Raw genomic sequence first — 20,750 nt, 5'->3', positions numbered from 1 at the left:
TAACATGTATTCAAAGTTTTTAATGAGATCACTGTCCATTATTGAGCGCAGACTGAAACAAGCAGAAAACCACAGTGTTACCATCACAAAGGTTATTTCCTGTTAACTTCTTGGTATCAGTTTTACTCATTAACATAAATCACCTGCAATTTACTTATCCCTAAAGCTTCATAACCACTCATCTCACACGTGTCTTGCTCATTCAGCCCTGCTTGGTAAAAAAGTTCATTTAAAAATTAAAACAACTTTTCTGGAAATTATCCAAACCACAAGCTTGATTTTCCTTCATTTTTAATATTGTTTTTGGAGCTGCCTTTGATGTCAAATTTGCTTAAGCTGAATACTGTACATAATATTTACAATTATAATGTGATTATAAATAAAGTTTTCACAAACAATTTACAAAGGAGTATTGTGTGTCATTTCTGTACAGCGACAATGTACACGATGCATTAGCACCATAAGGAATAAAGTTATTCCTAAAAAGTTAGGAATAAAAAATAAAACCTAGAGTAAAGAACAGCTTATAGCATAATGTTATACATGCATAAAAACTATTTATGATGAGTTTAACCACTTGAGATCCTATCTGGCATTGTATTAAAGGCACAAACAGGATCTCATCCATTAGGTTACAAGTCAGCGCGTTTACATTGAGTTATAAGAAATTTAAAAATTTTTAAACAAATTTGCAGCACAACATGCACATCATCTGACGTGCGTGTTTTCCATTTAAAATATTTGCGTAAAACCTATAAAAATCCTACATCTAAAACGTTGTAACAATCTAACCAGAATCATAAACCCAGGACAATGACTCTGATGAGTTAAGGTTTTTGTTAACAGTTTCTACAGGAATACTTTCAATCAAGCTTAAATTTTCTAACTAAGGCTTTATTAATGTTAATAAATAATTTATTTTACTTGTGTCTTTAGTTTGCTCTTTAATTCATCTCGTAGGTTAAGTGAGCCAATAAAAAGAGACACCAGTTTATAACTTAGAGACAGGTTAGGAGGTTGGATCATACCTTTGAGTAACAAGCAGCAATAATAAATATTAAGTTGTGGAAAGAGAAATGGAAAGAAAAGAAATAATTAGATTTTGGTCCAAAAGCCTTGTGAGTGGCCAAGCCGTCCATACAAGGGATTGCATGAATTAAAGAGCTTGTTAAAACACAGAGCAAGTTACACATTTATAACAACCTAAACAAAAACTTAACTGGCAAACTAAATGTTGTTAATAACAGGCTATGACTGATCAATAATACACTGGTAAATTGTTTATTAAGCATTAAAAAAATCCATTAGCTACAACATATAACTATTCAATCCAGTATAGAGTGGTACTGGTTTCATCCATTAGCTTCAGTGTCCTTTGACTGCAACTCGTGTCTTAGGCGTAATCGAACCCTGGTAACATCAGATTTCCAGTGATTCCATATACATTAAGTTTAGCATTACGTATACCTAGCTAAAAGTAATGCAGTCTAATAAAACAATCCCACAATAAACCCTATTTCATGAAGGTTATTTCAATTGTATGGTCCTTTTGGTGGCGCCGTTTTATTGTGTTATACTGACCAAACTGTGTATTATTTTTGTCCACCTCATTTATTTCAGTCAGGGTAAGCTGACAAACAGAAACCCTACTCTATAAAATGCAAAACAGTTACACAGCACCACAAATGTCATGAAGATCCAAAACGATCATGCAGTTAAATAAACACCTCTCTAAACCGGTTTCAACAAAAACTGAACATAAAACCTTCGTGAAGGGAGGATTTATTGCAGCAGTGTTGTAGACTTCATTACCTTTAGCTAACTCACATACACCTGACTCCATCATGAGGATATTATTAAAGCCATTTGAGGCAGAACCTATTACAGAACTTGATGGCGTTCAACAGGGCACATTTCTGCTTTGTGACTGTCCACACACTTTCAGTCTTTTCTTCCATGCATTGCCAGCATGTTCCAGTTGTTCAGCCGCTGATAGTGCTGCCTCTTCAGACTGGTGGTTAATTTATGTCTCAAAGGAAATGAGCTATCCAATGTCTCCCCCCCATGTTAAAATGGCCCAGTAACGGAGGGTTTGCCTCCTTATGTCTGCTGAAGTTCGATGATGGAGCGCAAATGAGCCACTTGCTTCCGTTTTGAATTGAAGACACGTCCACCATCATGTTGGTCAACCAATATTAGAAGTTAATCAATTCGTCTTTGCCTCATGACTAACTTAGCTTAAAAAGACAAACAGAATAACCAGTGTCTGCTGGCTGCAGAGGTAAAAATCCAATAAAAAACAAAAAAAAAAATACAAAAAAGTTTTTGAGCCTGTCTCAACAGTCTGGTAGCTAAGGGGAAAAAAGGGCCTTAACAATTTATTATGTGAGCATACACAGATCTGTAGATTTCAGTGTGTGTCTGCATGCCTGGAGTGTGTTCAAAGACTGTTGTTGTTTGAGTTAATTCCACTTTTCAGAAGGGACAGGCCCATCTTCTAAGCCTTCGCGGATAAGAGGGATCCTGTTGTTCCTCTCCCTTGGATCAGCAGTACGAGACTTATAGGTCTACAGACAGAGGTGGGGAGACAGATAAGAGTATGAGGTGAGAGTTGAAATCAGGCAAGGAATCAGGAGATGGGGCGGGGAAATTGGAAATGGAGATTAGGTGCAGCATAAAGTAAAAGAGAAGAGAAAACAGGTTAGTAACGTAAAAACTAGCAAAAAGAGTAAAATAAGCAGAGAGAGAAGGACATGAAAAACATGTTTATCCCTGAGACAGTGTTTCCACACCATGTGACATGATTCCAAATGTAAATTGCACTGGTTATCACAAAGAAGCAATCGTGGTGAAAAGCAGACAAAGCATGCAAACAGTCCAAAACAATGACCAAACAAATCCCAGATGTAAGCAGATTTATGCATTTATTCATATTAGTTGTTTGTACAAAAATAGACCCTAAATAATGGAAATGTTTCTGAACTGTCAAAACAATAACAGGTAGCCTATAATATAAAAATATCAGCAAGTTGATTTATCTGAAATCTTAAAGCAAAGAATATAGTGTGAATATACAGTTATCCCTTTAATATCTTTATGTAATTGTATTCCTTGAAGAGTACTTATACTTAATGATTTGCTATTATTCATAAATGTCCAATTTCCTTTTAATTGCATTAGTCACTGCGTATTTTACTATCAACACACAGTCACGCGTATGCTACTATCAACACACAATCACGCTCCTGCCTCTCCTTCACTCAGTCCCCCCCCCCACACACACACACACCACACTCATGACTGCACTTCCTGCTAGCAGCAATAACAGGCTACATATGTGTGTGAGGGGGGATGACAGAGTGCATGTCTCCAACATACACACATGCCAGAGTAACAAGTCAGAGGAAATGTGGCAAGGAGCATGACCCACTCCAACCACAAGCATGCATCTGGACTGATTTAAGACTGTACAACACAACACAATCCAACACCCACACTAGCAAACAGCACAGAGAACACAGAAATGCTGTGCTCACTATAAAGTTTACAGTACGAGGCATGTGACCATTAAGGCCTCGTTTCGTGACATTTGAGGAGTTTGATCAAGGCCGCTCCTTGATGTTTTGCTAAATGTTGCCTCATGGAAAGTTTGACATCTTTCCTTGGATGAACGTACATATGTATGGAATTATGCTTGTGTCAGTTCTCAGTGCCTAATGGGACACATACTGAGCACAAAGGTTATTTGCACGCACACAAATTGTATTTTGCAGCTACATGATTATCAAACAAAGACAGACAGTGACTGATACTTATACTGGGGATCGGATTGGATACAAAACAGCAAATAGGAAATTACCTACTCCAATTCTCTGACAGTATGACACACAAGACACTGTCAGGTTGAGCATGTATAAAGGCACACTCACCAATATGGATGACAGCAAACAAAAAAATGAATGCGCATAAAAGTGATTTTAGTTGGCTCAAAACAAATGATTATTTTCATTCAGCTTCAACGTGAACAACAATTAATGAATAACAGTGAGTGGCCTAATTAGACAGATGTAGCCTATAGTGACTGACGGTGGTGTTAAAAATATGCAATCCTGGAGCTTGAGCTAAAGGCCTCAAGTGAGAGCCAAAAGGGTAACAGTTCTGAAACTTCCCTCTCCCCCAATCCCCACCCTGATCAATCAAATGGGTAATGACAAAAAGTGAAATCGCCTACAATTGTGATAATATGCTAATCTTCTACATTTACTTATTCAGTGTCAAATGAGGGTGTGCTTCTTTTCTTGTCTTTATATTGTTAATTAAATATCTTTGGGAGTAACAAAACTCAACAAGGGTCTGGGAAATTATGGCAGCCATTTCTTTCCATTTTATAGACTGAACTCGTAATCAAAACATTTATGAATAAAAATCTGATATAGTTAAAGCCCTTTCATTTCCCTGCCTTTAGCAACAAGATTTCAAGTGCTTTTTGTCGCTGCCACTTCTCTCCTCTTCTGACGCACTTGAGAACTGCTGGCAGCAAAATGCCACCAACTGCAACTAAATTAAAAAAAAAAACAAAAAAACTGTTCAGCTACACATGAATCACATGCGTGTCATATTTTGTATTCAAAATGGAGAATTTTACCCAAAGGAGACACGTGTGGTGCTATGTAAGTGACTCTTTCACTTTCAATGTTCAGTTAAGAGCATTCTGGTTCATTTGAGTGTGCAGACTCTTTTTTGTTCTTACTAGATAAAATGCACATCCAAAGTTTGCTTTTGCAATTCAAAGTGTCAAAATAGAACTGTGATACTACATAGTCTTTCCTATTTATTATTTTATTTAACAGTCTTTTTTTTTTTGGGTCAAAGTGTGAAACAGGAACTTAAAGAAGGAAACCAATAACAGTTTCTGCTAACAGTACCAGATAATGGACGTGTTGCATGTGACACAGAGCAGCAACCTAAACATCTTCTGCTGTCAAAGGAGCCGGTGTTAATGCACTTCAAAATTTGTTCTTCTTGTGCAAGTTAACCACAGCTACACTGTATTGGTTTTGTGGCACCAGTGTGTGAACTGTATGAAATCTTCATGTTCTCTGCTTTTGTTTGTTCACCAATGGACAGAAACCGCTTACAGAAATTCGACTGTGCACTTTTTAGGCAGCACAGAGGTCAGGCAATATGTGTTCACAAACTGCTGTCAAACAAGTCAAATAACCATCTGCCCACTGCAGTCTGCAGCACTGCAACATTAATCAACAGTTGCATATGCTCTCCTGCAAGACAGTCATGTCTCGCACATTGTCTTAGTAAGTTAGGTTATTACTATCCAAGATTTATTAATAAATAGATCTTCAACTTTGTTTCCAGTCTAATTTCTTCCAAGTTAACATTTGCAACAGGCAACATGTGAGATCCACTACCCATCAGTTCAACTACACTACTCATGGTATAACTGCAACTTTCTTCAATATGCAAGTCTGGATTGGAAATAAATTGATATGGCACTTCTCAATGTTCGATCACCAAGCAATAAGATATTTCTTTCTATTAAAAAACACATATCTGAACTTAAACTTGACTGCATGTTTTTAACAGAAACCTGGTTAAATAGCGATGGACCTGCTGTTCTTAATGAGGTTCCATGGTTTGAACATTCTACAAGCCAAGATAAAAAAAGTCGTCGGCACAGCCTCTTTATTTGCTATTGCTCTAAACTGTAGAACTATCCCTTTTGTTGAGTTCTGCTCCTTTGAACATCTTGCCATCCTGTTGAAATCTCAACCGCCTGTGCTTGCTATAACAATATACAGATCCCCCTTACTGAAAATTTCATAAATCATATTAATAACCCTAAAGTCAATGACAAGACTATCATTGATGCTATGGCAAAAGCCAAATTTGAAGATGAAATCTTAACAGAAACCACCATGAAGAACTGGGCACATTATTAATTTAAAGAAAAACTACATTTGCAAGGCCATTATGACATTTTGAAAGAGCACCTCACTATCTTCAACAAAGCAATTAAAAATGCAAGACAAGCCAATTTCTCAAAGCTGATTTTAAAAAATCATCGTTTTTTTCCCCTCAACTATTGACAGCCTCATAAGTTTGCAGCATTTCTCAGTGACAAGATGCAAAAACCAGGTCAGATTTAAACCATGTTTGCTTGCTTGTTTGTTTGTTTAAAAAGGGACAGTGCACATTAACAAACATAAGGACAATGTCCAGATGTAAATGAGCCAGATTTAGCCGTCCAGACTAATTTTCATCTGGAGTCCCTGGCAGGTTGTTGTTATAGACTTTACACATAATGTGCAAGAGCCTCTGTCTTCGGACACTTTCCTTCTGCCTAAGACTGCTATGAATGGATTTGCTGCTGTTGATAAAGTAATGCTCAGGAACTAAGTAATGCAACTAAAACCCTCCACCTGCTTGCTTGACACTATCCCCACAACCTTTTATAAGAGTGTGTTTAACTGTTGAAGGGCTAGTGATTATAAACCACTCTCTGCTAACTGGTATTTCCCCCCAGGCACTGAAAACTGTTATTGTGAAACTTCTCCGAAAGAAAGGTAGGTAACATTTTATTTGGATAGTCTACAAATAGTTTATGGAGTATTTGTCTGTGGATGTTTAACAGATTATCAATGGAGCAATTGTGACAATTCATCAACATACCTTAACTAAAATGTTTGTTGTAACTTAACCTAACCAAACCTAGAAAACTGTTTTATTTGTGAAAGAGCTGAACAGATGAATCTCAGCTCTATCTGTAGACTCAGTTTTGGTTAAGGATTGATTGGACTAGCAGAGACTATTTTGTCTCCCTTGGTGACCACTCCTTGGGTAACACTAGCATTACATGTGGGGTCCCTCAAGCTTCCATTTTGAGACCTGTTGCTCAGTCTCCATATGCTGCAACTAGGAAATATCAGAGAACACATGATATATTTTCATAGCTACGCCGATGACACACATCTGTACGTCTGTTTTGTTTTTTTTAAATCAAATTACTTCAGCCGATAAACTAGTTAAACGCATTGATCATATCAACTTCCGGATGTCACATCAGTTCTTGCAGTTGAACAATGATAAGAAATATTGCTAAATGGCAACCATTTCTCTCCCGGGCAGATACTGAGATGATTTTATCACAAGTAGGTTTGATTACTGCAATGCTCTCGTTTCTTGTCTACCTAAGAAACCTATAAATAAGATACGGATCATTCAGAATGCAGTATGTGTACTGACTAACAGAAGTAGAGTACACATGTCAACTGTCCTAAGTCCCTTCATTGGTGTCTGTCAGTTTTAGAATAGATTTTAAGATAATTTTATTGGTGTACAAATCACTCAATGGACTAGCATCTGGATACTGGTCAGACATGCTTACAATGTATAAGCCTTTTAGTTTGTCCTTGGGTGAGGACAAAGAACTAAGGGACAGCTTGCCAGAGGAGCTGAAGGCATCACAACACCTTTCAAAGAAATCTTAAGACATACCTTTGTAGCTTAGCATTCCCTTAATCCATTTTATTTTAACCTACCCTTTTCTACTGGGCTACACTCTCTGATCTACCGTGTTTCTATTTACCATATTATTTCTTGATATTAATGTTTTTTTTCACTTTATTATTGTATTTTTATTGTATTGTTAGGCACCTTATGTTGCAATTTTGCACAAAAGGTACTGCAGGACAATAATTAATAGTTGGACGTTTTATATTCAACAAAGTGTTACTCTTGGCAATCATGTACACACACAGAGCACCTACAAAGCAGAAGCACATTTGTTCATATTTGATCAAAGCAGCAAATGAAAGTAGGACCGACAAATGATATAACTACAGTTTTACTGCATGACCACAGTACACAAGCTAGTCACTTTCAAACAATACATACCAAATTTGCATCTAATGATCAATCTTGTTTTTTCAAGGCTGCCATAAGTAGAACTATAGTAAGAACTAAGTTCTTTTTCATCTGCAAGGCTCATCAATTTTTTTTTAAGAAATTTTTTTTAAAAACGGGTTCAATCTAAACCTTTTTTTTTTTTTTATGTCCCTGTGTATCCAAAGTTTGTTGCGTTTCCTGCTGAAAAAATACACTGACCACTGCAACTTAAAAAAAAAAACGTAAACAATAAATGAGGGACTCCTTTGAGCATGGAAAACTTCAGCTTAAAATCATAGACTGTATATAAAAATCTAACAAATGAAATACAGGGAAAATACGGAAATTAGCTTTTGAATAGGTACTGTCTTTAGACCCGCAACAACATATTATAATGGCCACTTGCTGGCAGATACAAGCTGTGAACACACCACTGACATATCATCACCTTTTAAGTTGATATTGCAAAGTTGTTAGCAAACAGTTGCTTATTTACACATCCAGCAGTTGCGAAGCAACATTCTAGCTGCTTTTCCATTACCAGTACCAGCTCAACTCGCCTCTATTCGACTCGGTTTGGCCGTGCTCCAATTCCATTGCAGATAGTACCCAGAGATAGTACTCCTCAATATAGGTGGTCGTCATAGCAACACCACACTCAACTGCCGCGACTAATTTTCAATGTAACACAAACACCAGCGACCCACACACAGCTGTCTCTTGATTAAGTTAAAAGCGCACACAATGATGATGCAGTGAATAGTGACGATTCTCTCTGTGTGTTTTCACATCACATTTTAGTAGCTCGCTTGGAACATAGATGGAGGTGATACAATAAAAAGTACCTGGAAGCAGGTACAGCTACATCTTTTCCACAATGGAAAACCAAACAAAGGCGTGTCGAGTCAAGCCGAGTCGAGCTGGTACTGTGCAGTGGAAAAGGGGCTTATCATTCATTTGAGTCGTGTTTCTGAGCACCTGCTGAGTCCAATATTCACTCTCTTTTAGTTCTGTGTTTGGTCTCAACCAACTCCTGAGGGAAATAGCTGGTTCTTTGGCTGCTAAATCTTGTACTATGTTCACCAGATACACTGTGTCTGCTGTTGGGTGATGAGCAGATAGTGTACAGTAGATTTTTGCGCTGCCTGCAGCAGCCAAAAAAACAATGCTATGAGAAGCAAAAGTTTAAAGTTGCAGGCCGGAAAGCTAAACAATGAGCTAAAACTTACTATAAAGCTTTGTTAAGCCGAGGGGAGCCGTTATTATCGGTAAGTTCATGACAACGGGTGATCCCTTTCATATGTCACATTGTTTTCACAATTTAATCTGATACATTGTTATTGTAAAATAAATCATCCGGATAGGGCTTTTTTCAAACTTTTTTTTTTTTTCAAACTTTTGAAAATATTCAAACATAACGAGCTGCATTTAAATGTAAGCAGTCAAATTGGCCAAGTGGTTAGTTGGTCATTGCATAGCTGTGAAACTGTTTGAATGGAGGTTGTTAGAGTCCTACTATGTGTGATAGGTCTTTTTTGGGATTTTTTTAACAGTCCTTAGTGCAAGTGGTTGTTTTGTTTGTGACTGTTGTCGTCGGCGCCGTTGCTCTCTGACAGTACCTCGTGCTCCAGGGTGTTAAACTGAGTTGTAGATTTGCCCTTGTTTTTGCTGCCCCGCCAGCACATGCAGCACAGGATCTCCTTGAAGGTCCTCCTCATGTCGTTGTCCCTGAAGGAATAGATGATGGGATTGAAGAAGGAGTTGCACTCGGCCAGCACCAGGAAGTACTTCTCGAAGATCAGCACCATACACTTTTGACAGCCCAGACCGTCGAGCAGCAGCACCACCAGGCCGGGCGTCCAGCAGATCACAAAACAGCCTGTTGGGGGACGATTGAGAGGGCAGTGGGGGGACAGAGGAGGAGATCAATGATACATAAGTCAAAAGAAAACTTAAAAAAGGAGTTACTCAGAGGAAAGAAAATGAACACAGTTGAAGAATGTGAAGAAGTACGGGAATAGCTAAGGGAGAAAGGGAATGTACTGTAAATTCCTTTGTAGACAACACACACACACACGAACACACACACTTAACATGTCAGCATGTGGACTGGGTTTAGTCTGTATTATCATATTTCATTATCATAATACTCGATTAGGCAGCTCAGGAATTCATTATGTGCACACATTCGCAGCACACTGAGCACTAATATTTGCATGTGTAGACCTACAAGCTGCAGACGGAAATGTGAAAACGATGTGCTAATACACGCTCACAATGTGTAACATTAACCGTCATGACTACATTCTTAACTTGAAAAGCAAATAAAACCAATTCTTTACCCTTAAATAGCAATTTGTAGACATGAGAAAGAGCCAAAATGTCGTCACTATCAAGGCCAAACATTCTCAGTTCTCACAAAAACTGATTAGTCCCCCCCCGCACCACAACCACCAACCCACACCTTCACACCCACCCCCACACAAAGTAGTGTCATGGGCAAAAGAGAAGTAACACAGAAACTTAACTATGCAGCTCCCTGTCAGGACATGCTCAGGGTTTTTCTTGCTCTCCTCATATCATCATATGCTAGAGGTGCTGAATAATGGCTGCTGAGCGATGGGAGAAAGACAAGTAACATTTTTAAAACTTCTAGGAATTTAATCGAAAGTTCAAAATGCGAGAGCAGGAGGCAGGGGAGGCTGTGAAAGTAAGCGGAGGAGCGAGAGAGTACGGACAGTTCAAGAGGAATCTGTGAGAAAAGGAGGGAAGCAGTGCATATGTCGGGGGAATAAAGTCTAGTTTAACAAGTACAGACAAGCTTAGACACAAACCTGCATGCCAACCTGTGTGTGCAGTCGTAGGTTTAACAGTCTGTCAGAGCTTTGTCATTTTACTGCCTATATCTCTTGTACAATGAGCAACTTAGTTCAGTATTAGTAGTATGTACACATGGTATTTGGTCTGTAAAATTAAAGGCCCCAAGAAACAATTTCCAATCAGCTCCTTACTATAAGCAACGAGGTCCTACATGATATCATCTGCTAATGCTGAAGTAAGAATGATACTGCGCCTTTCACATGAGAGATTTCTGTTCTTTTGGCAGGTTTGAAGTGGGTGAAGCTTTACTGGAAAAAGATGACAGCAGATTGATTGAGATCAATGCACGGAAATATGTGATAAAACCATATCCGCACCATCTTGAAGACGCAGATTTAGCTGACTTTTGAGTATTCATATTTTTTTTTATAACTTTGAGTTTGATTCTTCTTTTTAAAATCACACATATTCACCATTATAGAGAAATACTTACACTACTAATACAAATGTTTTGCTTAAAGGCTAAATCATTTTTTACCAATTTGAATCGGATTGTTTACTGAGGAGCAGATCACTGAATAAAACGTAAACAAGGTCCTCTTGAGATGAAGTCTTGTACACCAAAACAGAGATTTTACCTGATGGAGATATAAGGACTAAAACATTGTAAGTAGTAGTACAAGTGATGTGGGATGCTTTGGTTTCTTCAGTAATACTAAGTAAAAGGATAAATAATGATATCTTATTAAATATACCCGTACAGAATATTCTCAAGCCTTTCAGTGAGCCTTTTATTAAAGTATATGTATTGAGTAAAAAGAAAATAATAATGAATTATAACTCTAAATGACATTTAACATTCAGTATTTATTTGGATTAGGTTGTGATATTAGCAAACACTTTTGAACTGCATCTGAAGCCTGTCAAGTGTGCGAACGGAATATTTTTCCTGAACCAGCCATTTCCCAGGATTTATACAACACGAATAATTTTCCCTCTCTGAGTTACGCTCGTACACACTCACGGTTAATGACATTGCTTAACATGTAAGGTGTAGCAGCGCTGACTCGATTTTCTCTGTCATGAATTAATCCACACAAAGGACACCAGCACACGTTCAGGTGTTTGTACTTGCAGAAGATTACAGGGTCAGGCTACAAATGACAGAAGAAAAGACTTTACCAAACATACAAGACATGACTTAAATGAGGACAGTGAGAGATTTATAATGTTGGTTTCAGTAAGTCAGTAAATGTGTATAACTAGTGTGTGTGTGTGTGCTTCCTCACCCAGGATCATGGAGACAGTCTTCATCAGGTTGAACACCGTCTCTCTGTGTCTCATCTGACTGGTGTGCTGCGACATCTGCTTGCTCTTGTGCCTCACGTAGAGAAATATCCGGGTGTAAACGGCCACCATGATGGAGAAGGTCAGCAGGTTGAGAACAGCCCAGAAGACCAGGTAGCTGCGGCTGTACATCGGCGCCATGGTTGAGCAGCTAGGCAGGTTGCAGAGGCAGTGCCAGCCCATGGTGGGAACCAGGCCCATGACTACGGACACCAGCCAGATACATAATATGACGATGAAAACACGTCGGGTGCTCATCTTACTGTGCAGCTGCATGTTGAAGATGGTTTGGTGACGTTCCACAGCCACAGCCAGGAGGTTGAGGACTGAAGCTGTCAGGCTGGTGTCGATCAGCCCCTGTCGCACAAACCACTGTTGCTTGGACAGCTTAATGGTCCAGGGACCAGTATGAAACATCAAGTGGAGGTAGGCAACACCTGGGAAGAGGAAAGTGATGGTTTAATTACAGAGAAGTTTAAATAGTTTGCATTTTAGGATTGCTTTCCTACCTCCCAAGACTGTGAAAAACTCTTGAATGTTTGTTTGTTTCGTGTCTTGCATGCAATATAAGGATATGATGAATAAAAAGATTTGCTTATTTTAGAACATCCATTCCATCCATCAGTCAGCTATATCATTTAGAGGGCCACAGAAGGCTGGAGTCGAATCCCAGCTGACACTGGGTGAGGCCCCATCCACACTACTCCGTTTTAGTTTACAGACAGAATTAAAACGAATACGATCTCCGTCCAAACCAGCGTTTTAGCTGCGTTTTGGAGTTGATCTCCATCTATATAGAAACGCACATCTATACACTGGGCATGCGCGTGCCGGTGTAAACATGAAGCAGATGGTCTCTTCCTAGTTACAGAAGATTTGGCGAAAGCAAAAATACATACAGACGAAGAAGTTGTTTTTTTTTTGTTGCATGCACCAATAAAGAGCTGGGACTGTTACTGAATGTAACATGGAAGTGAAGCGGCGGAAAACGGACTGGGAGTCGTTGCAAAGTAAATACGGCGAATTGCACAGTACAAGTGTAGGCAGATAAGAGTTATTTGCACGGGACATAATATTTTAATAAAAATAACATGTCAAAAACTCTGTCAGTAGCATCGTGTTTCTGCATGACTGAAGACCAAATCAGAGAGCCGAGCGTGATTTAAATGTGTCATTCAGCTCCCTTAACATGCACCCCAGCTGCAGAAACAGTTCCAAGTGACAATGTTGTTTTTAAGATATTATCATATATAAACATTTTTTAAAACAGGAAGACAGAAAGGTATAGTATAACAAAATGCCTACACCCCAGCTTTAATATAATTTAAAACAACATCCTAATCTGAGCATAGTTTATATCGCAGAAGAGAGTAGCATTTGTTAATAATATAATGTGTTGCAACAAGAGAAGTGCATAAAGTAAAACAATTGTACCTGAGAAGAGGTCTGCCAGAGCCAGGTTACCCAACAGGTAGTAGATGGGAAAGTGAAAGCGTCTGTTTTTAATAATGGCGGCCATGACCAAAACATTAGAAAAGATGACAATGAAGCAGACCGACATGCCCAGACTGACAATCACATAGTCACGTCCGCGCCAGTGGTCGCTGATGTTCTTGCCACTTTTTTCATAGAAAAAATCTATGGTACGGTTAAAGTAGCATCCCTTTACATCATCCGTATGTGTATCCATGTTGAGATATCTGGTAGATATGGGATCAGAGAAGAGTTGAAGAGGAGAGCAGAGTTGCATGCAGGAAGCAGGTGGGAAGGTCTAGGGCGCCATTCAGACTCGCCCTCTCTAGTAAGTTGGAGATCAGCATGCCATCAGCTGGACAGGTTAGGACTGGAGGGATCCAGCTTTAAGTCAGAGGTCTTCACTGTACAGGGGTTTTGGAAGGCTGAATCCACTGGTCTTCAATCTGTAGAAAAATTAAGTATTAGTTAAAAATGAACAACATAAATCATACAAGTTCATTAACCAGGACAAACCATACATGAACAATATGGCAGAACTACATGGATTAAATAATTACCACAAAATTGTTAAAGGGCAATTTCTGTATTTTTAAACCTTGAGATCAAAATGACTAGTAAGTAAAAAGAAAAGTTTTGCTGTAGATGCCACTGAAGCTGGTATTCCTTTGGGGCAATTCTCCCTGTCACAATTACGCCAAATATTATACCCATTAGTCATTTTGTCAAGTCAGTTTTATTTATGCACCCCAAAATCACAAATTTGCCTCAAAGGGCTCTGCAGTGTGTACAGCATATGACATCTTTTCTTAAGTACTATAGATTAATCGAGAAAATAATTGGCAGAAAATGATAGTAGTTAGTTATGCCCCAAGCAAGATTGATAACAATATTAATATTAATACAATTATTACCCAGCATTAGTAAGCCAACACAACACAGAAAATATCAAATGCACTGATGCTTTTTCTTCTAGTACTGAAAAATGTGTTTTGCTTATTGTTACTGTTCATGTGGTTGTTTGACCTTTACCATGCAGAATGATGTTTGTGTGGTTTGACACTCTTCTTGACTTGTATATGCAACAATGTGGAAACATTGTAGTAAATGTGACAACATATGAAACAGATTTTAGGTTGAATCAGTGTGGCCTTCAGTGTGCTACACTGATTTGCATCTATAGAGAATGTTAAAAGAATTTATAGCGCTGAAAAAAAGTTGCATCATCTGTTCCAAGATGTGTAAACTGTGTGAACTTTGCTAATCCCACTACAGTAAATGTAGAGTGCCATAAATACCTTTTACTGTTTTTGATCATTATTATAAGTATTATTATTATTATAAGTATATGTTTCTATGCAAATAGCAAAAACATATTTTACTCACAAAGCGGATGTGTTAAAGAATTATGATTTCCATAAACCAGAAAATCTTGATAATCAGCAACAGCAGTTATTGGCATCATGATATTTCTACTGAGCTCAATGCAGGCTGACAAGTCACGACAGGAAGATGGGAGGCTTTATGACTGCGATACTGTAATTAAAACCAACCCCAGCTCACGGAAGAACTCAGCCTCCACTTCAAGACCCACATTCGAAGTGTGGCCAACAACAATGTGCTTTAATCCTCTATTTACGGTAAACTTGTACGCCCCACATTGTGCGTTGTGAGTCAGCAACACTCCCTCACACATTCTCCATTTTCCTGTGAACGCCAGCGCAGCACGACGACACACACAGTACCATCGACTCCAAGTTAAACTCTCTCTCTCAACAATGGAAACAGCAGAGCAGCACCCTACAGCAGAGACACACCTCACAATTACACAATCTAGCTATGTAACTTTATCTCAATCCAAACATGCACAACACACACACACACACACACACACACACACACACAGAGGGAGCCTCAGTGACCCACTCTCTTACCAAGGGTGTGTGGAGAGAGATGCCAAATCAAAAACAGAATAATGTGGAGAGAACTTCAGAGGCTTGAGGACTGCAAGAAAAAGGTTTGAGCGAGGAAACAATGTAGAACAGTTGAATAAAGTGAAAACAAAACTGTAGCAACAGGATGTGAAAGGACTTTAAAAATAAAGTGTTGTGGTGTATTGTGTACAGACAGGAAGTACTGAACGTCCCCCCACTTGCCACACATATACATTTATCCTGCACACCTGGAGACCCAAGCTGTCAATCAGCTACTAGTACTACAGTTGATTTTTGACCCCAGGCACGTCAGATCAAAGTAGCACAGTTGTTGCACCGTTCATGCTGCAAACAAGCTCATCTCAAGGGAAACACACATCCACATGCATCCATTTTTTAAGTCTACCAGTGGCAGGTTGATTATGGATGTCTTGGGGAGTCAAACTGCATGTCAATAAAGTTGTGTAAAAGCCATTTCAGCCTACAGAAGTAGTGGCATGAAGTCTGACAAATTGACTCAAGTGATGTCCTTTGATGTCAGCTGAGCTACTGTATGTTGCACTGGCTTATAGGGTACCAACCGAAATGTGTCCATATCTTAAAGATCAATAACTGTCATGTCCCGAAAGCTAGTTTCAAATGTCTGGTCAAATTTTGTATCTTGTCTTAATCAGACAGCACACCATTTAACATTTGAAGGCTGAAACACAGATTTTCTGCCTTGGTGCACTGTACAGCTGCAAGGCAGTCGAGTAACTTTGAATCTGTTTAACTTTTGTAACAGGGTCACAAAAAAGGTCACAAAACAACAAAGCTTGTGCTCGTACAAGTGAAACTCACCTCTAACTGCCCCATGTTTGACTATATAATGATCCAGACAAAAGTCTGATTCTTATCAAAACATGTACAGATGCAACTTCATGTCAATGAGGCTGATTATAGTGTAGACCCATTTCTGATATATGGTTAGGTGCAACAAGAACATGTCGTTGGCTCTCGTGGGTGTGCACCTTTAGAAATCCCAGTACTAAACAATTAATAACCATAGATGGAGACTTGAGTTTGCAACTTTAACCAAAGTTGTTCACACAGTGACTTGAGACCAGTCTTCAAAAGACTTGAGACTCGGCTTCAAGATTTATAAATAAAGGATGCTGGACCGACCACAATCTTTATCAGTCACCTGAAAATGCACTGGGACAGGGGAGTCATCTGGATGTGTTTAGATTAAATTGGCGTCCTCTGAATATTTTGAAAACATGAGTGAGCGAGTGCTTGCTTAAAAATGGTTGGGTGACCACATTAATAATCATCCACATTCAGCTTCCACCATCAATTAAACCGAGAGAAAGACTACGTTAATTATTAACATCGGCTACAGGTTTATTGTTGACCATGTAAAATTACAGGCTAATTAGGTATCCATTACACTGGGTTTGAGACAAGGTTGTGCTCTAATTGTTTGTAAAATAGGTTACAATTGTAACGTATTTTCCTAAATACTGTTACAATGAGTTACGCTAGTCTGTATCCATTTGGTAGCAAAAACTTGGTCTATACTGTAGCTTAAAGAAAAGCTGTTTTTTTTTATTGCAATGCAACACCCTGTTTAAAGTGATCATATACCAAACAACTAATCAATGCTAATACTGTATGCTAATCGCCAAAGAAGTGGTGACAACACAGTACGTGCTTTGATTTCCTTAGATCAGTGTTCTCATATCAAGGACCACCATGTGATTTCGTCACAAGGTTCACAATCGGACAGGACAGAAAGTGTATGAATCCCATGACCAAAATAATCATACATTCTGTCATTGTTACTTGTGGAATTATAGTAAAAATAAATGATTCCCCTTTATGCTGGGGACCCCATGGAACCCCCTTAAGGACCCCTGGGAGTCCCCGGACACCACTTTGAGGACCAGTGCCTTAAATATAGCTATACAGAGTTGTAAGCAGACAGGATGGTAAGCAGATGGTATAACTCTCATTACAAACATAAGAAACTTGACACATGCCTTGGACTCTATCTCAAAAGTCTTGAGACTCAAAAAACAGACTTGTGAGCTTCTGTGTTAATTCTTCTTACCACACATGAAACCAGGTACAGATTGTGCAGCCCAGGTTTGTGACACATGCAGGTGCAGTGACAGGATGTTGAACCACCACAACCAAATTAGCAGCATAGAGTCACCATAGAAACCTTTTTCTCATCAGACCAGAGAGGTAAAAGGAGAGTCATTACAGTAAAATACCTTAAAATTGCAGTAATAAGGGTTTACATAGCCCCTAAGGGGACATGTTGCTTACACCTAGTAACATGGACTACTTCAGAAGCATTTAGCATTTCTTTCTAAATATTTGTTAAACTTCTCTTTACATTCTGACAGCAATCAATGAATTAAATGCTCTTGGAAAAAAAGAAAAGAAAAAAACCCAGTGTCTGTGGCTGTCACAGGCCTGTAATAACCCCAAACAATTTTTTTTACCTTTATTTAACCAGAAAGAAAAACTATTGACATTGAGATTAAAAATCTCTTTTCCAAGAGTGTCCTGGCCAAGACAGGGAGCAGCACAATTAACAAGGTTGCAGACATTAAAACATATAACATAAACTTAAAACATATAACAATTTATGATGGGAATAAATCATTTAGCCCAAATGAAATGATAAAATCGAAATGTTTGGGAAATGCGCTTACTTGTTTTCTTGCCAAGAGTTAGATGACAAGATGGACACCACTCTCATGCGTGTATGATAAATACTGCTTCACATATAAACTGAAAACAGCTAGCCGGGCTGACTCTGCCTAACAGCACCTCTTAAGCCCACTATTTAAAATGTTATATCTAAGCTGTTTAACCCGTACAAAAACGACTTTGGCTCAGAGCCATTTATTCCATTTACCATAGAAATGTTTGCTAACATCTGACACAGCCTGGCTAGTTGTTTCCCCCGTTTCAAATCTATAGCATTTCCAGCTTAGCCCACTAAAACTTTGGGTATGTCCCTAAACATGACCTTACTGTGTTTGAACTGTGTACCCTTTCCCAAAGAATTTCACTGTTGGTGCTTTCACTCTGTGTGGCTCTAAGGGACAGCATTTGCATAACTGCATGTTTTCATGCATCACATGACTGTGTTTGTGTGTGAATGGACTTGGCTAAATCAGTAAACACCAGTTTGAGTGCAAACTGGTCATTACCAGAGCAGCCACACCCGAATCTCTTCTTCTCCTGCCTCCCCTGTCTCTCTTAAAGTAGAGCCGCAGCACATTAACTTCAGCCAGCACTTTTTTGTAACAGGAAAGATTTACACAAAGCACACACACGATTGTGACTAAAACCAATACTGCACCAGACAGTCATAGCGCACGTTTGTGACCTTAAATTCCAGGTAAAAACAGAACTTCTGCTAATCTCCTCAGGAGTACTCTCTCTGGGTGTATTTGTTTTAATTAAATGTCTCTTCTAAAGCGTGTCCATCCAGCTGTGAAGTATGGACATGCAACTGGTGGGACTGACTGGGTGCTTAATGATGACCATTAGCCATGCACTGAGACTTCCTTTCTAATCACACAAGAATACCAATAGGATTGATCTGTCGGAAAGGTCTATTTTTCTCTCTCAGTAGGAGACCTGACTGCACCAAAAACTACACATTTATCCACAACACATTTTTTGTTGCTATGCATCCAAACTACTGAATTATAGACCATTTTAAATTAATTACCTCTTATCAAATACGTTGTAGAACAGACTTTGTCTGACCAAACAGCTAATGCCAACTTTTGTTTGTTTTTAATAAGGTGCTACAGACACTAATGTGTCTGTAGAAAAAAGTATTGGAATAGTTTTGATACTTAGCCCTGGTGGTGATGTTGTATTGGACATTATGAGAGATATAAGGGACACTAGCTGAAACTGACAAAAGAAACCCTCGACTATTGTAATAATTAGTCGTTTAACTGGTTTATTAAGCAAATGCTGATCATGTGGAGCTCTTCGGTTTTATGACAGTAAATTAAAAATAATCATATTTTAGACAGTTGGGCTGACAAAAAAAGCTATTAAATTAATTTAGTATCTAGGAAATAGTGTTTTTTTTTTTTACATTTTATAGACTGAGCAATAAATAAATAATTAACTGCTTAATAGATAATGAAAATCATTAGTTGCAACCATGGAGCCCCCTTATTAATGTAAATGGAAAAACAAACACAGTTGAATTTACTGCACTCCAACACAACACCACCACCATTACAGGCTCAAAAACTGCCAAAATGTTGAGTCAACACTCCGTGACACAATGTCAACAAAGCCTGAACTGTACAACCTTCAAAATGATAGGATTTATTGCAGGGTTGTTGTACTGGATCAATTCGATTGTGCAGGTAACCAAACAACTGGTAACGCCTGCACTGTAAAACGTAGGTTAAACCATAAAAGTTAATAATGTTGTCTTGCTCGAAACCAGGCAGCATAACTGAACCATTTTATACTTTCTGTTTGCCACCTAGGTTGCCTGCTCTGGTTAGAGCCAATTGTTATAATTGTATACTGCATGGAAGAAACAAACAACACAACTTCTGTAGAAGATGGGACGAACGTCGCTTGGCTGCATTATAAAATCGGATCATTTCTCAGAAAGGGCATGACGGGGTTGGGGATGTTCTGACTGTAATGAACTCCAGACTCCTTCCACACCGCATTGAGACAGTGCAGATGCCTCAGCATGCTGATGAGCGCCCGACACCCCGGCAGAGGAACAATGAAACACATTTCAACTCTGTCTCTCCTGCAAAAGCCCACATTTTCCAACTCACAGCAGAGACAGTTTACACAAAAAAGACGTTTTTTTAAGTGTTCAAGGAAGAAAACCAAATCTGAACTCACCTTTTCTTGTGAACTCGTTTATCAAGTAAATCCAGATCAGTCCTCGTCGAGTTGAGAAACAATGTGCTGTCGCAGGTACCTGAGGTCACGTCCTGCGCACTTTGCTCACAAGGTGAACAAATGCGACAAGAATAAAAATAAAGTATTGTTTTTATGACTCTGTTTCTATCGAGATTCCACTCCAGTTTTTTCTTTTTGTCCCACAAACTCAAACTTGGAAGACATCGTCCATCACCTGTGTTTGGACTTTTCCCTTGCTTCCGGTACTTTGGGCGGTTGTTACCTGTGCGTAGTGATCCGTGCTGCGAGTCCTAGGAGGAGCGGTAAAGGGTGCGGCACGGTCCCCTGCTGCAGCGCTCTCTCACAAAGGAGCGG

General features: G+C 38.9%; 1 protein-coding gene across 1 annotated transcript; it reads right to left on the bottom strand.

Moving 5' to 3' along the window:
• Positions 1–20,750, bottom strand: lpar2b (lysophosphatidic acid receptor 2b). Its single transcript, XM_046047076.1, has 5 exons — positions 20,376–20,750; positions 13,504–13,988; positions 12,012–12,506; positions 9,522–9,781; positions 1–2,567 (listed from the first exon to the last, which is right to left on the bottom strand). Exons 2-5 carry the CDS (start codon positions 13,817–13,819, stop codon positions 2,463–2,465), a joined length of 1,176 nt encoding a protein of 391 aa, XP_045903032.1. The 5' UTR covers positions 13,820–13,988; positions 20,376–20,750; the 3' UTR covers positions 1–2,462.

This window comes from Micropterus dolomieu, linkage group LG04 (assembly GCF_021292245.1).
Source record: "Micropterus dolomieu isolate WLL.071019.BEF.003 ecotype Adirondacks linkage group LG04, ASM2129224v1, whole genome shotgun sequence".
Taxonomy (NCBI): Eukaryota; Metazoa; Chordata; class Actinopteri; order Centrarchiformes; family Centrarchidae; genus Micropterus; species Micropterus dolomieu.
This window is presented reverse-complemented; position numbering and strand designations above follow the sequence as displayed.

Bases quoted from the DNA above. Each gene is read 5' to 3' on its own strand.
- lpar2b (XM_046047076.1), bottom strand. From the start codon at position 13,819: ATGCAACTCTGCTCTCCTCTTCAACTCTTCTCTGATCCCATATCTACC. The intron at 12,507-13,503 runs GTACAATTGTTT...TCCTCTTCCCAG, and splicing joins TCTGGCAGACCTCTTCTCAG to GTGTTGCCTACCTCCACTTG. The intron at 2,568-9,521 runs GTACTGTCAGAG...CTCTGTCTGTAG, and splicing joins TTAACACCCTGGAGCACGAG to ACCTATAAGTCTCGTACTGC.